Raw genomic sequence first — 14,716 nt, 5'->3', positions numbered from 1 at the left:
TGACAGTAAGTCAAACCCTGGTTTAGCTTACAGCAGCATGACAGTATGAGGACTGGAAGAGGAGCAAAGCACCATCTTTTCTTCGGGAGCACGCACATTGGCTTGTTCATGCTTCAACATATCATTACAAAGACAGTTAATGCCTAGTTCTCTCTAAAGTGGGAAGCCTGGGTTAAGGCTGTGCCACTTCAGACGGCAGGTGAGGGGGTTACATGATGTAATTGTCACGGCTAAAAATTGGCTGCTGTTTCTTTAATGCTTAGAAAGCTGGGTCAGCATGAGTCAGTGGCCTGACCGGGTTGTATATTTACAGTGAGAAATGTTAGTTTGTTGTTGGCTTGGTTGGTTGGTTGGTTGGTTAGTGAAAGCTGGTAGTGTTGATTTGTGTACAGCTTGTCAGTCGCTTTTGCAGAAAGACTTTTAAGAATAAAAGCAGAAAGTACTTTGCAAGGATACTATTCTCATGGACTCTTTTATGCCGACAAGGGTCCAAGGACCAGGCTGAGGCGACAAAGGGAGGTCAGAACCTTTTTTCTTTCTTTTACAAACACTGACAGTAATGGTCCTCCACACAGTAAATGCCCACAGAAAACCATCATATCAAGGAGAAGAGTGCAACCTAACCTTTCAAACATTATTGAATTTTTTTTAAAAAATCATTCAACCATACGTAAAGTGTTTTCTTCTAAGACAAACATATGCACAGATGTTAGGTCTTGTAGGTAGTCATCCACATGGCATCAAAATAAACTTGGAAAAACTTTTATGTTACAGGTTAAGCTCACACCCAGAGGGTATACTTCAATCTAAAAGTGATAAGATAATTTATCCACAGTAGTACAGATGAGGCAACCTCAGAGAGAACAAAAAGCAAGTCCAATTAGAGGCAAACTCTTACCTGAGCTGTGAAACATTATGAAGCATCTGCCACTGGTGCAACATTTGCCTACAGGTCACTAAAGCTTCTTCTGGGCCCTTGTGGACCAATTCCAGTTTCACTTTGGTGAAGAGTAAACTGCAAGAAGGGCAGGGAGAAAGGGAAGAAAATTATGATTTCATTTTGCAGGCACGTCTTTTATCAAGGGAAGCATTTCCACTTATGAGTGGATGAAGCTTAGGGCCTTGCTACCATGCCAGGTTTAGCAATGAATCTCCAGGTTTTCTGTTAGATCATATATGCTAATAGTGAACTCGGGTAAACGTTGCCAGGATTGTAGCCAAAATGGACCCACTGAGAAGCAAGAGGGATGGATCAGAACAAGACAGGAGGGGAACTGTAATGCTCTGGGACAGTGATGGCCAAACTTGGCCCTCCAGCTGTTTTGGGACATCATCCCTGACCACTGGTCCTGTTAGCTAGGGATGATGGGAGATGTAGTCCCAAAACAGCTGGAGGGCCAAGTTTGGCCATCACTGCTCTAGGAGATACTAAATGTCTGAGAGGGATAGCAACAAAAAACTGTTGGTGGTGGAATGGAATAGGACAAGGCATGGTCTACTAGGAGAACTCCCGCTGTAACATTATGTTGCTGGTCCTACTTGATTTCTAGGTAATTCCACTGTCACCAAACCCTCTAATTTCTCTCTCTCTCTCTCTCTCTCTCTCTCTCTCTCTCTCTTTCTCTTTGCACTTTAGTACTGCAAACAAAACAGCTCCTCCAAATGGGTAGAAGAGTGTGAAGTTATACAGCGGACGCTTGGGTTGCGTACGCGATCCGTGCGGGATGCACGTTCGCAACCCGCAGCGTTCGCAACCCGCAGCAGCGCGTCTGCGCACGCGCAGGTTGCAATTTGGCACTGCTGCGCATGCGCGACTGCCGAAACCCGGAAGTAACCCGTTCCGGTACTTCCGTGTTTTGGCGGTCCGTAACCTGAAAAAAAGCAACCTGAAGCGTCTGTAACCCAAGGTATGGCTGTACTTGAATGAAAAAGCCTCCAAGATTATCAGCAACAAGTTTAAAGACAAAGTATTGGAGCAAACCAGACCCCTTGCTCCCTTAGGCTTGCCACCCATTCTTTAATTCAAAGAACAGTAATACAACATTTTAATATATTTTTTAAAAGCTACTCATTGAAATAAGCAATGGGCTGCAATCCAAAACCCATCAGGGACGGTGGTCCCAGCATCACTCCATTGGTGAAGACCACGAGCTGAATATGTGGCCAGATGGAACAGCTGCCGGCAGAATCCCTTCCAGCATCAGCCAGCAGAGAGCCCTGGAACACTCTGCCCCTGAAGTAGAGAACTTAAAAAGAATGTTTATCTCAGCTCCTCAAAGGTTAGTGGAATGTCACTATCATTCCTCAAAGATGCCAGAGTTTCCAGATGACTGTTTACTTTGCAAGCTGCAAATGAGGGTGCAGTTCAACCTGCCAAGCAGGAATGCCAAATGCACGACACGGAAACAGACACACACATCCCTTCACCAGGCACACAGGATGAGTTGTGATTCGGAGAATTCACACATAATATATCCGTATATGTATACGGTCAATTCCCACGTCTTTTTCGCCAGGTTTTTTCAAAGTAGAACCCTGGCATGGGTAACTTATTCAGTGCATTACAGTCCTCTTTAGGCATTATGAAAAGGGGACTGTAAACGCACGAGGAAGTGTGCTAGTCTCAACCCTCTCCATCATTGTTTCCATCGCCTTGCAACACACGGAAGGTGACTTTCCGCAGGAGGCAGCCTTCCTCATAATCTGTGCCACAATCCTATCAACATTACCATTCACTATCCTTTACAAAGTTCCATATAATATATATATACACACACACACACACACACACATATATAAAATGTCATACATCAATTTACATAAACAATACATTACAATACAAACAAGACATACAATAAATACAATACATACTTTACCTGCACACATACCCAACATAGATACCCCATAAGTGTTGACTTCTAACTCCTCTTATTGTGTTATTTTACAATTTTAATAGTTTAAACGGATTTCATTTTGTTATTCTGATTTCCCATTTTTCCATGCTAGTTTTGCTTTACATTTCCTCTATTTTCTAGATTCATTCTATATCTGTCAGGAGATTTACCTTATCTATATATTTCTCGAGATATTCCTTAAAACTTAGCCATTCCTTATTAACTTTTTGAGTAGTGTTTCCTCTTATTCTCCCTGTTAACTTTGCACAGTGTATTCAATCATTTTTGCTAACCCGTCTGTTTTGGTGGGGATGTAGTTACTTTTCTAATTCTTGGCTATTAGAATCCTTGCCACTGTGGTTGCATACATAAATAACAGTCTAAAAGTTGGACTGGTCATGTTGTGCGGATGCCTTATGATTGCCTTCCAAAGCAACTACTCTATTCTGAACTTAAAAATGGAAAGTGTAATGCCAGTGGTCAACAAAAGAGGCAAATCTAAAAAAATGTAGTATAAACACTGACAACTGGGAAACACTGGCCTGTGAGCGTTCCAGTTGGAGAACAGCCTTTACCAAAGGTGTCATGGGCTTTGAAGACACTCGAACTCAGGACACAAGGGAGAAACGTGCTAGGAGGAAGGCACGCTTGGCAAATCCACACTGTGATCAACTCCCGCCCGGAAACCAATGTCCCCACTGTGGAAGGACATGTGGATCCAGAATTGGCCTCCAACACTTATGGACTCATTGTTAAAACCGTGTTTATGGAAGACAATCTTGGCTACGAGTGATCGCCAAAGAAGAAGATCCCTTGCCTCTTCCACTAGCACAATGCAACATCAACACAAAACTTTAACAAGAGCGTTACATTTTAAGTCAAGTAAAAGATGCTGTTCTAGCTGCTGCGTTCCAAATCCCTTTCGCTGTCCACAGTTGCAGCGGTTATAGCAAGAACTAGAGTTGAGCACTAAGCGCCACTGAAAAGGAAGACGACAGAGCTGTGCTTAAAATGTCATGCATTTGAAACATAGACAGCCCTGTCAGATTGCATTTGCTTACCTGAAAGATTGCTTCTTCCCACCCATGGCCTCCCATGACAGCACCATTCCATAGGAATAATGAAATTGTCACTCAGCAGTGGAAGATTGGTTGAATTTTAGAGACTGAACATTTGCGAGAAATGGATCTCTCCACCTAGCGACAAGGACTGTCACTGATCGTTCAGACATGCATGTACAATGTCGACACACGTTTTAATTTGGTTTTCAGATTATCGTCAATTCTAATTACCTGGTGGATATTTTAAATAGTTGTTTTAACTCCTGTTTTTGGCAGATAATTTTATTTACCCTTTTTGCAAACCGCTTTGAGGTTGGATTACAATCAAGCGACGCATGCAATCTTGTGAAATGCAGAAATAATCTCCGAGCACCTTTACAAGGCTAGACATGCATGGACTCCCAAGGCACTTATTGATCAGAAAATACATTTTATTTAATAATGGTTTGTTTCAAAGTTCACAAGTGACTCCGTACACATATTTAAAATTAAGAGCTGCCATTTGATTGGAGTTTGGATTATCTGAGGGTTTTGAATGCCCCTCCCCTGCCTCCCCCAAGTCTACTTCTCTAGTACCATGTGAATAATTTGGGTTGCCCTGAAGGAGATCTCAGTGTTATTTTCTAGATATGGGTGTGCAGAGCATATATTATAGAGAAGTGAAGCTGGAAGGTAGAAAAATATTTCTCTGTTAAAGATTTCCCTAGTACCGCTCCAGGTTTCCTCTGTGCATTGCCTTGTATTTGTGTGAATAATAATACCCTCCCTCTGTCCCCGTCCTTCTCCTTCTTCCTTATCTGGCTTTATGCCACTAAAGAGAACTTCTGGGCAAAGCGTTAACTCTGTCAACTGGCATGACTCAGTCTTAACGGCCGGTTTAATTTCCACATGACCTTTTAACTATGAGTGGTACCATTAAAGTGTTGAGGTGGATTTATCAAAGCTAAACACACACATGTATATTTAATAACTGTATATATATTATTGGTTTCATGGAGGGAAATAATTTGGAGGGCTGGGGGTTGAGCGTCCATAAAGTATTGGTACTTCTCATGTCCATAAAAGTGCTGGTCGGGGAATATATTTTCTTGTTTGTTTTCTAGCATAAGGTAGTCACTATTAGGGCTGCCAAATGTCCAGGAATTGCTCAGAAAAATGGCGCCTGAGTGGATTTTTCCTGAATCAGCAAAATGTCTGAGAAAACCCAGACATGTGGCAGCCCTAATAGTAAGTGCTATTGGGCTGTTTTTTACAAAATAAGAATAAAGAAAGCTGAACAGCTTTTGACCACAAAGAAAGAAAGAAAAAAGCTCAACAACATCTGGATTTTCACTTTGGGGAATATGGCAACCCTACTTACTATGTTGTATTGTTTTCTAGATCAGCCTGGGAGCAACAAGTAACATTTAGGCTAGAAAAACTTCCAGGCTTAAAATGAATCCCTGGCTTCTTCTTTTTTACTGGCTCATTATTCAGTATAAAGACGGAAATGGTATTTGAGAGGATACTGGGCAAGATGATGGGAATGTGATGAGCATGTCAAGAACATAAATGGCAGCCTTCCCTAACAATATGCTCTCCAAGTGTTTTGGATTCCAGTTCACATAAGCTGCAGTGAATATAGGTAATGGTCAGGGATGGTGGGAGTTTGTAGCCTGAAATATCTAGAAGGGACCAGGTTGGAGGAGGCTGGTATGTGGTTTTATGAGTGAAAAAAGTCACGGAACCAAGAAATTACACAAAACAAAAGAATTGCCGTGAAAATCCCTGAAACGAGAAGTTATAGACTGTAGAATTAAATTAAATAACAAAAATTAAAAAATAAGGAAAAATTAACCTAGAATTAAACAAAGACTTAACGAGATGCCGGCTACAAAACTTGTTTCACTGAACTAATCAGTTTCCTCAGAAGGAAATAAAGAAATTCTAAACCTTAAATGATTTTAAACAAACTCAAGAGCAGGGCTGAAACGCTTTTTTGATTTTTGTTATTTAATTTAATTCTATAGTCGATTACTTCTCGTTTCAGGGATTTTCATGGCAATTCTTTTTTTTGGGGGTATGTGGTTATGAGCTGGTGTATGATCGAAAGACCCTGATGTTGGGAAAGAGGGCACAAGGAGAAGGGGACAACAGAGATGGTTGGACAGTGTTCTCGAAGCTACCAGCATGAGTTTGACCAAATTGCGGGAGGCAGTGGAAGACAGGAGTGCCTGGCGTGCTCTGGTCCATGGGGTCACAAAGAGTCTAAACAACAACAAATGATTGAAAGGATGGAGAAGGACAGGGGAGCTCTGGATTCCAATCACCACCCAATCACAAAGTTCACTGAGTGATACTGAGTCTCATTCTACCTCAGCATAGTCCACTTTGCAGGGCTGTTATGAGGACAAAATGCCTAAGACCCAAGAGTGGAGGAAATAAAAACACAGTAGGTACATTTAGCATAGATGAGTCTTAAGCGTTGAATGTGAATAGATGATTTTTTCCTCACGCTGCTGGCAACAGCACTGCTCCCTAAAATCCCATTATTTTATGCAAAAGGTATTCTGGTACCCTCTCATTATCTTCGCTAGCGCTTGCTTTTTATTAAGCATACTTTTGATTCCAATTGTTCCCTCAGTGTAGAAGTTCCTCCTGCTGCCACTGTCTTCCCATCTGGGCCCAGAGTATTTGCATACCTTGAAATCCCATTAGACCATTTCAAAAGCTCAGACATTTCTGCCCCTTGCTCTGGGCTGCATTCAGTTTCTTCTTTGTTTAAAATGTCAGGGAACACAAAGTATTTATGTTCACAGTAAATCAAAACTACCTCTTTCGTTCTTCGTATTGCTTTGGTACATTGGAGGGGGGGGGGAGCAAATCAGTGGCCTTCTTCAGAATCTAGGAAGTATAATGCTTCCTTTGCAAAAGAGACAAAAGATATGAACTGCTTCACCTTCCCATGGAAGGTATCAAGAAAGCAGTGTCCTATTTCCCCAAAAAAACCCCAATTCCCCATAGACCAAAGGCCGAGATCACAACTGTCTCCTGCTCCCTAGAATGCAGCTCTTTATACTAAAGGTAAAGGTAAAGGACCCCTGGACGGTTAAGTCCAGTCAAAGGCAACTATGGGGTTGCGGCACTCATCTCGCTTTCAGGCCAAGGGAGCTGGCGTTTGTCCACAGACAGCTTTCCGGGTCATGTGGCCAGTAGGCCTAAACCACTTCTGGAGCAACAGAACACCGTGATGGAAACCAGAGCGCACAGAAACGCTGTTTACCTTCCCGCTGCAGTGGTACCTATTTATCTACTTGCACTGGCGTGCTTTCGAACTGCTAGGTTGGCAGGAGCTGGGACAGGGCAACAGGAGCTCACCCCGTCGCGGGGATTTGAACTGCTGACATTCTGATCAGCAAGCCCAAGAGGCTCAGTGGTTTAGACCACAGCGCTATCTGAGCATCAGACAATGTTCCCAAAATTTCTCAGATTCCTGAGAGTGGAGATGTGGGTGATTGGGAAGCACAACTCATGTAGTTCTCCCTTATGGATGACAAAAGTAGAAATGGTGAAACTGTTGGAAAAGTGTCTTTTCACTCATTCGCCCCATTCACACATAGAACCATAGAGTTGGAAGGGACCCCAAGTGTCAACTAGTCCAACCCTTTGCAATGCAGGAATCTCAACTAAAACATTCGCGACAGATGGCCCCCCAATCTCTGCTTTAAAACCTCCAAGGCAGAGAGTCCACGACCTCCCGAGGGAGACTGTTCCATGGTCAAACAGCTCTTACTGCCAGAAAGTTCTTCCTGATGTTTAGTTGGAATCTCCTTTTGAGCAACTTGAATCCATTGGTTTGAATCCTACCCTCCGGAGCAGCAGGAAACAAGCTTGCTCCCTTTCCTATGTGACAGCCCTTCAGATAATAATAATAATAATAATAATAATAATAATAATACGTTATTATTTATACCCTGCCCATCTGGCTGGGTTTACCCCAGCCACTCTGGGCAGCTTCCAACAAAGTATTAAAATACAGTACAGTGCTACCTCGGGTTAAGTACTTAATTCGTTCCAGAGGTCCGTTCTTAACCTGAAACAGTTCTTAACCTGAAGCACCACTTTAGCTAATGGGGCCTCCTGCTGCCGCAGCACCGTCAGAGCACGATTTCTGTTCTCATCCTGAGGTAAAGTTCTTAACCTGAGGTTCTATTTCTGGGTTAGCGGAGTCTGTAACCTGAAGCGTATGTAACCCGAGGTACCACTGTAGTCTGTTAAACATTAAAAGCTTCCCTAAAGATATCTGAAGATGGCCATCATATCTCCTCTCAGTCTCCTCGTTTCCATGCTAAAGAAACCTGGAAGCTGATGGCCGTGTTGTCTGACCATTGGCCATGGTGGTTGGGGTTGATGGGAGTTGCAATCCAACCTCTGGTGGACACCAACATGTGGAAGGCTGGCCTGGACCAACTGCCTACAAGGAGGTATGGCGCTGGAGGAGCAACTTTTCTCAGTCCAAAGTATGAGAAGCTACACCTGTGGAAATTTCCTCCTTCCTAATGATTAAGGGTACAGAGGTCCTGTCTTGTCTTGCATAGGTAGAAACACAAAAGAGCTCTCTCCCTATTACACAAAACCTCAGACAAACTCAAGGGGGGTGTAATTTAGCTCCATAGGTTGACTTTTGTTTTTTCCAGCTCATTCAGTAGTTTGTTGATTACCACAAGAGTCTTCTGCTATAGGAGTGTACCTCACGTGTTTTTCTGTAATTCATTTCACGTGTTTTTCATCTATTACTGTGAGTATTGCTATTTCTTTCAATAGCACCTTCTACTTGTTATATTGTTTATGGGTCCTGTTGATTTTGTGGGGAGTTTTCCTACTGAATAGGATGGTCCTATGTAAATACCTCCTGAAACATATTCTCAATAAATATAGCTAAAAGTCACTTTGATGGGTGTCCTCAACCCTAACCGTGCATTAAAAGTAATGTTTACTCTCAAGTTTGAACACAGGTTTCTTTGAGGGCAAGACGGCTTCCAACAGGTGAAGCTGAAACTGATTTTCAGCTTAATTAGAGTTTTCTGGAAGCTTCTCGTAGCCTTTTCAGACCCTCTTTAAACCTATACGTTAGACAGGATGTGACATAAACAAACCTGCTCTTTTCACCTTGCTTCCTGAAATAAGCCTGACTTTATAATGCCACACAAGAAACTGTTCATGTCAAGTTATGGCCCCGCCAAGGGAACAAGGGCAACTTTGTGGAGCTTAAGCCTGTGGCAACATGCAGCAAAATCGTTCGCTGGGGTTGGACTCGATGGCCCTTGTGGTCTCTTCCAACTCTATGATTCTATGATTCTATGATTCTAAAATGTGGAGCCTGGTTGTTTTCCTTTCCTTCCTTGATTATAAAGGCAGCCTGCCAGGAGCTTGAATGGAAACCTGAATCTGGTCTATCAAAAAGACCAGGTATGAAGCGTGATGCTCTTAGGGGAAGGTGTGGAATGGATTAATAGGGCAACTCCTGGCTGCACTAAACTCATCTCTCTCCCAATAAATGTCACCAACCCAGGTGACCAAAGCAGTTTCAGTGCTGTGACCAGGCCTGAAGCCAGACTGGAATACAGTGAAGCTAAGTATTTTAATCAATTGATTTATATTTTTATCCTGCTCTTTATCCAGGGATCTCAGGGTAGTTCACAATATATTCTTTTTTTTAATGAAGGCTAAGTATCGAATGCTACACTGTCGTGCTGCAGTCTGACACACAGTTTCACTTTTGTAAACACAAAAGGGAAGGGGACCTCAAAGGTGCACAGAATACCATTTCTTCCCCAAAGAGTTTAGAGTATTAAAACTCAGAACAGTCTCACACAGTATCTCAAATTAAACTTGTTTTGAGACAGTGTGGGGAATAGTTCTGGCTTCTCCTCAAAAGTACAGAGTCTGACTCAAGCCCTCAGACTTTTAACACTCAAAATGCACCAGGCAACTACTTGTCTTTCATGCACCTTTGAGATTTTCTCCCCTTGTATTCCTGCATCCGATGATTCCCTTTCTTCCCGGCCTTACACATTGCCACAAATACTCCAGGGTCACAAGTCAAGTGTGGATGACAGACCTGCATCCTTAACAACTCAGGTACACACGTATGCATGCCCATCTGCCGTGTCTTTTTTATTCCAGAGCATCTCACAAAATGGAATCAGGAAGAAATATCCTTGCTACCAGGATATGAATGGATGCTTGGAAGAAAAATAATCACAGCCTCCAAGGAGAGAAAATAGAAAGAACGGTGGGGACAAACGCTTTTTTAAAAATAAAAATGGGTAGAAAATAAAAATGATAGGGGATGAATCATCTATAGGTGCCCAGAACACTGATGCAACTACCGTCCTTAAGGCAAAATATCACATTTGGTGCAGGGATGAGAAAACTCACAGGCTCTGTAACGGTTCCCTATCACTGGAATATTTCCTTCTGGGTAGCGTCAGTGACTGAGAGCCAAATTTTGATCTGCCACCAGAGCTTGAGATTATTAATCACCCAGTTCTCTTGATTAATGTTTGCAGCTCCGCTGGTGCCCTTTGATGTCTCTTCTGGCCCTACCATTTGAAATTAACAATTATCCCCTTTGTCAGGCCGCGTACGAAGGAAGGAGTTATAGTTTCTTACAGCTGCTATCTTATGACTCATATGTATCTCGGCAGCAAAACCATGTCACAGATAAATGCGACATCATGTTCCGGGAGCCGCGGAAATCAGATAATGTATATAGGAGAATGCTGGAGAAGTGAAGATGGTATTAGTTCAGGACCAATGTCACCTCATATCTGTACACACACACAGAGGGACAAATAAGGGAGGCTGACTGGAATCTTCAGGCACATGGCAAAAGCAGAGTTGAAGTGTGCTCAAATGATAAGCCACAGAATATTTATGGTATATCTGCATAAATTATGCAGGGAGAAGAAATACTAACTAGTAAACAATCCTTGCAGAGTAGCAATAGAGAATTCTCCTGCCTCTCTCCCCTCCTATCTTTTAGTAATAAAGAATTCTTAATAGTCAGCCAGGTATAAAGGTAAAGGGACCCCTGACCATTAAGTCCAGTCGTGGCCGACTCTGGAGCTGCGGCGCTCATCTCGCTTTATTGGCCAAGGGAGCTGGCATACAGCTTCCGGGTCATGTGGCCAGCATGACTAAGCCGCTTCTGGCGAACCAGAGCAGCGCACGGAAACGCCGTTTACCTTCCCGCCGGAGCGGTACCTATTTATCTACTTGCACTTTGACGTGCTTTCGAACTGCTAGGCTGGCAGGAGCAGGGACCGAGCAACGGGAGCTCACCCCGTCATGGGGATTCGAACCGCCGACCTTCTGATCGGCAAATCCTAGGCTCTGTGGTTTAACCCACAGCGCCACCCACATTTAGTAATAAAGAATTCTTAATAGTCAGCCAGGTATAGTTATGTATAATTCTGCCATTGACCGTATGATGTCACTTTAAGCAGTAATGGTTTCCCCTAAAGAATCCCAGGAATTGCCGTTTGTTGAGGGTGCTGAGAGTTGTTTGGAAACTCCTACTGCTCTCACAGAGCTACAATTCCCAGAGTTCCCTGGGAAGAGGGGACTGATAGTTAATGTCAGTGTTTTCCAAACTTGGGTCTCCAGTTGTTTTTGTTTTTTGGACTACAACTCCCATTATCCTTAGCTAGCAAGACCTGTGGTCAGGGATGATGGGGATTGTAGTCCAAAAGCAGCTGGAGACCCAAGTCTGGGAAACATTTCACTATGTGAATTGTAGCTCTGGAAGGGGTATAAGGGCATCCTAAGAACTCGCAGCATTCTTAACAAACAACAACTCCCAGGATTCTTTGGGTGAAGCAACGATTGTTAACGTGGTATGACAATGCTTTTTCAGTTCATAGTGAAGATGTGACCCAGTTGCCTTGATATGCTCTCTCCCCTTTCCCACTAGAAAAGTATATATTTTTAACAAAAAACCAAAAACCCAAGATATACCTTTGCCAAGCACAAAGAGGAAGATCAGCTTAACAGGTTCACTTCTACCTTTTAAAATACACAATGTGCTGCGTTCAGATCACGTGAATTACTCAAAGTCACCTCATGGTTACTATTTTTGGACTTTTCTTATTATGACAAGGGCATCATCTATGCACTAATATCTATTTGAGAGCCAAATCTTCACTCTCCATGCTCAAGAGAGAGTTAGCAGCAGATTCTGCAAAATCTCAAAGTCTGCAGGTATTTGGGGGCGGGGTGGGAAGTGAACCCACAGGGTGTGTGAGCAAACCAGCCCATGATAATTTAATAGCATGTAATGTTGGCTGAGTGGGTGAAAGACCATATGGATTCCTTCACCGTGACTGGAAGGTTCTGGAGATCCAAGGCTATACCTGAAGGAGCATCTCCACCCCCATTGTTCAGTCCTGACACTGAGGTCTAGCTCCAAGGGTCTTCTGGTGGTTCCCTCACTGCGAGAAGTCAGGTTACAGGGAACCAGGCAGAGGGCCTTCTTGCAGCGGTGGAGAAAGCCGCTTGAGTGCCTGGGGTGGCACACCAGGGGTGAGGGGATCCGCCCATAGGGGTGGGGTGCACCGTGGGGCCTCCGGAGTCTGCCTGCCTCCTTCCACTCAGCTGCCCTACAGCTGGAGGGGAGGTATTGGGCGGACAGTTTGGGCAGCGCGGAGCCTGTGCATGCCCAAGCCACCATGTCTCTCCCAGGAGAGATGTGTGGCTTGGGCACACTGCAGCCTCTGCTGTGAATGCCGCCCGGCATTTTGTCACCCCCATCAGTGGTGAAACCCGGGGCGGCCCCATCCACCACACCCCTCTTCCTCCGCCCCTGCCTTCTCGGCAGCGGAACACCCTCCCATCAGATGTCAAAGAAATAAACAACTAGTCATACCTCGGGTTACAGACGCTTCAGGTTGCGTTTTTTTCGGGTTATGGACCCGCCAAAACCCGGAAGTACCGGAATGGGTTACTTCTGGGTTTCGGCGGTTGCGCATGCACAGAAGTGCCGAATCGCAACTCGTGCGTGTGCAGACACGCTGCTGCGGGTTGTGAACGCTGCAGGTTGCAAACGTGCATCCCACACGGATCACGTTCACAACCCGAGCGTCCACTGTATCTCACTTTTAGAAGACATCTGAAGGCAGTCCTGTTTAGGGAAGTTTTTAATGTCTGGTGTTTTATTGTATTTTTAACATTCTGTTGAGAGCTGCCCAGAGTGGCTGGGGAAACCCAGCCAGATGGATAGGGTATAAATAATAAATTATTATTATAAATTATTATTATTATTATTATTATTATTATTATTATTATTATTATTAGGCTATGGGAGCAAGCAGTAAATGGGAAGTTCTCCAACAGCAAAAAGGGTGTTGTTGTTTTAATATACCACTGATTTGAGTCAAACGAAAACCATGGGTGCTAATTCTTTCAATAATACTTCATTCCCACTGAAGATGGGAAATGACCATTCAGCCTCTACTTAAAAACCTCTGAGGAAGGAGAGTTCACAGCCTCCTGAGGGAGACTGTTCCACTGTTAAACAGCTGTTAGAAAGTTCTTCCTGATGTTTGTTCGGAATCTCCTTTCTTGTAACTTGATCCCATTGGCTCAAGTCTTGCCCTCCAGAGCAAGAGAAAAAAAGTTTGCTCCAAATAATAATAATTAAAAAAAAACTACAAGGCAGTCGGGACATATTCCGACCAATCAGAACCCACTTCTGTTGTTCAAATATCTGCTCAGTGCAGCCTTTGACCTGTCAGTCATGCTCTGTCTACCTTGCTTCATAGGGTTAGGAGCACAGAAAGCTGGCCTATGCAGCTCGGCTGTCTACACTGACTGGCAGTGACTCCCAAGGGTGTCAACCAGGATTTATTCCGGCCCCTACCTGGCGATGTTGGGAAATGAACCTGTAACCTTCTGCACACAAGCCTGATGTTCCACCACTGAGCTGCGGCCCTTCCGCTCGAAGGGTTTGCCACTGAGAGGGTGCAATGAAATATGATTGCATCATCTCCCTCGAGAGGATTAGGAAAGAGATCTAAAACAGACGAACAGAGAAAAGAAGCAAGCTTCCCTGAAGAATGGGTGGTGGTGGGGAGTTTAGCACCAAGCCTTTCCCAGATACTAAATGGCTCTGCAGCTCTTTGTTGCCTTTGAGCATACAGACGCCCAATGCGCAGCTGCCTTGTTGCAAAAGGGAATTTTGTTCTGACTGTCTCCAGAGTCCTGCAGCAGATCTGCAAGGTGTCTGAGGTCACCGCCTGCAGCTCTAAATCTGAGCCAAGAAGGGAGATGGAATTAGGCTGGCCTGCGCTCCTCTGCACAACAGCTTCTGCTGATGTGACACCCTTGCCACCCTCCTCGTTATTCTATTTCCTACGTGCCATTAGTCACGTAGGGAGAGCACTCGGCCGATAATAGTGCCTTGGAGCAGGCCGCGCCAAAAGGCATTTCAAGCCCTTGTTTGTCAGCCATATTTTCCGCATTCCCAAGTAAGGGAAACAGCAGACATGGCTGAAACCCTCTTGTTTGTGTTGGAGAAGGTAACCCTTTCTTTCAGAATTTAATTAATCAATGCAGCAATTGCCAGAGAGCTAAAAATGAAATCTTAGCAAGTCTACAGAGCTCTTTGCTGGCCTTATGGCATACCTAAGATGGATTCCCAACTGATGCAGAGATATTTCTCCCTCTCTCGGTTGCACAGAGGGAGCTACCTTGCATTGATCTGTCTACCCCTAGGGTGGA

The 14,716-nt window shown here is 44.0% G+C and overlaps 1 protein-coding gene across 1 annotated transcript in view; it reads right to left on the bottom strand.

Annotated features, from left to right (window-relative positions):
• The window catches only part of TTC7A (tetratricopeptide repeat domain 7A), a 190,066-nt gene that overhangs the window by 72,738 nt on the left and 102,612 nt on the right, over positions 1-14,716 (bottom strand). The window contains exon 16 of the mRNA XM_080998137.1: positions 899-1,015. Within this exon, the coding sequence (XP_080854263.1) occupies positions 899-1,015 (117 nt within the window). The remainder of the gene's footprint in view (positions 1-898; positions 1,016-14,716) is intronic.

This window comes from Podarcis pityusensis, assembly GCF_964106645.2.
Source record: "Podarcis pityusensis genome assembly, chromosome: 3".
Classification (NCBI taxonomy): Eukaryota; Metazoa; Chordata; class Lepidosauria; order Squamata; family Lacertidae; genus Podarcis; species Podarcis pityusensis.
The sequence above is the reverse complement of the archived record's forward strand: the minus strand, read 5'-3'. Positions and strand labels throughout refer to the sequence as shown.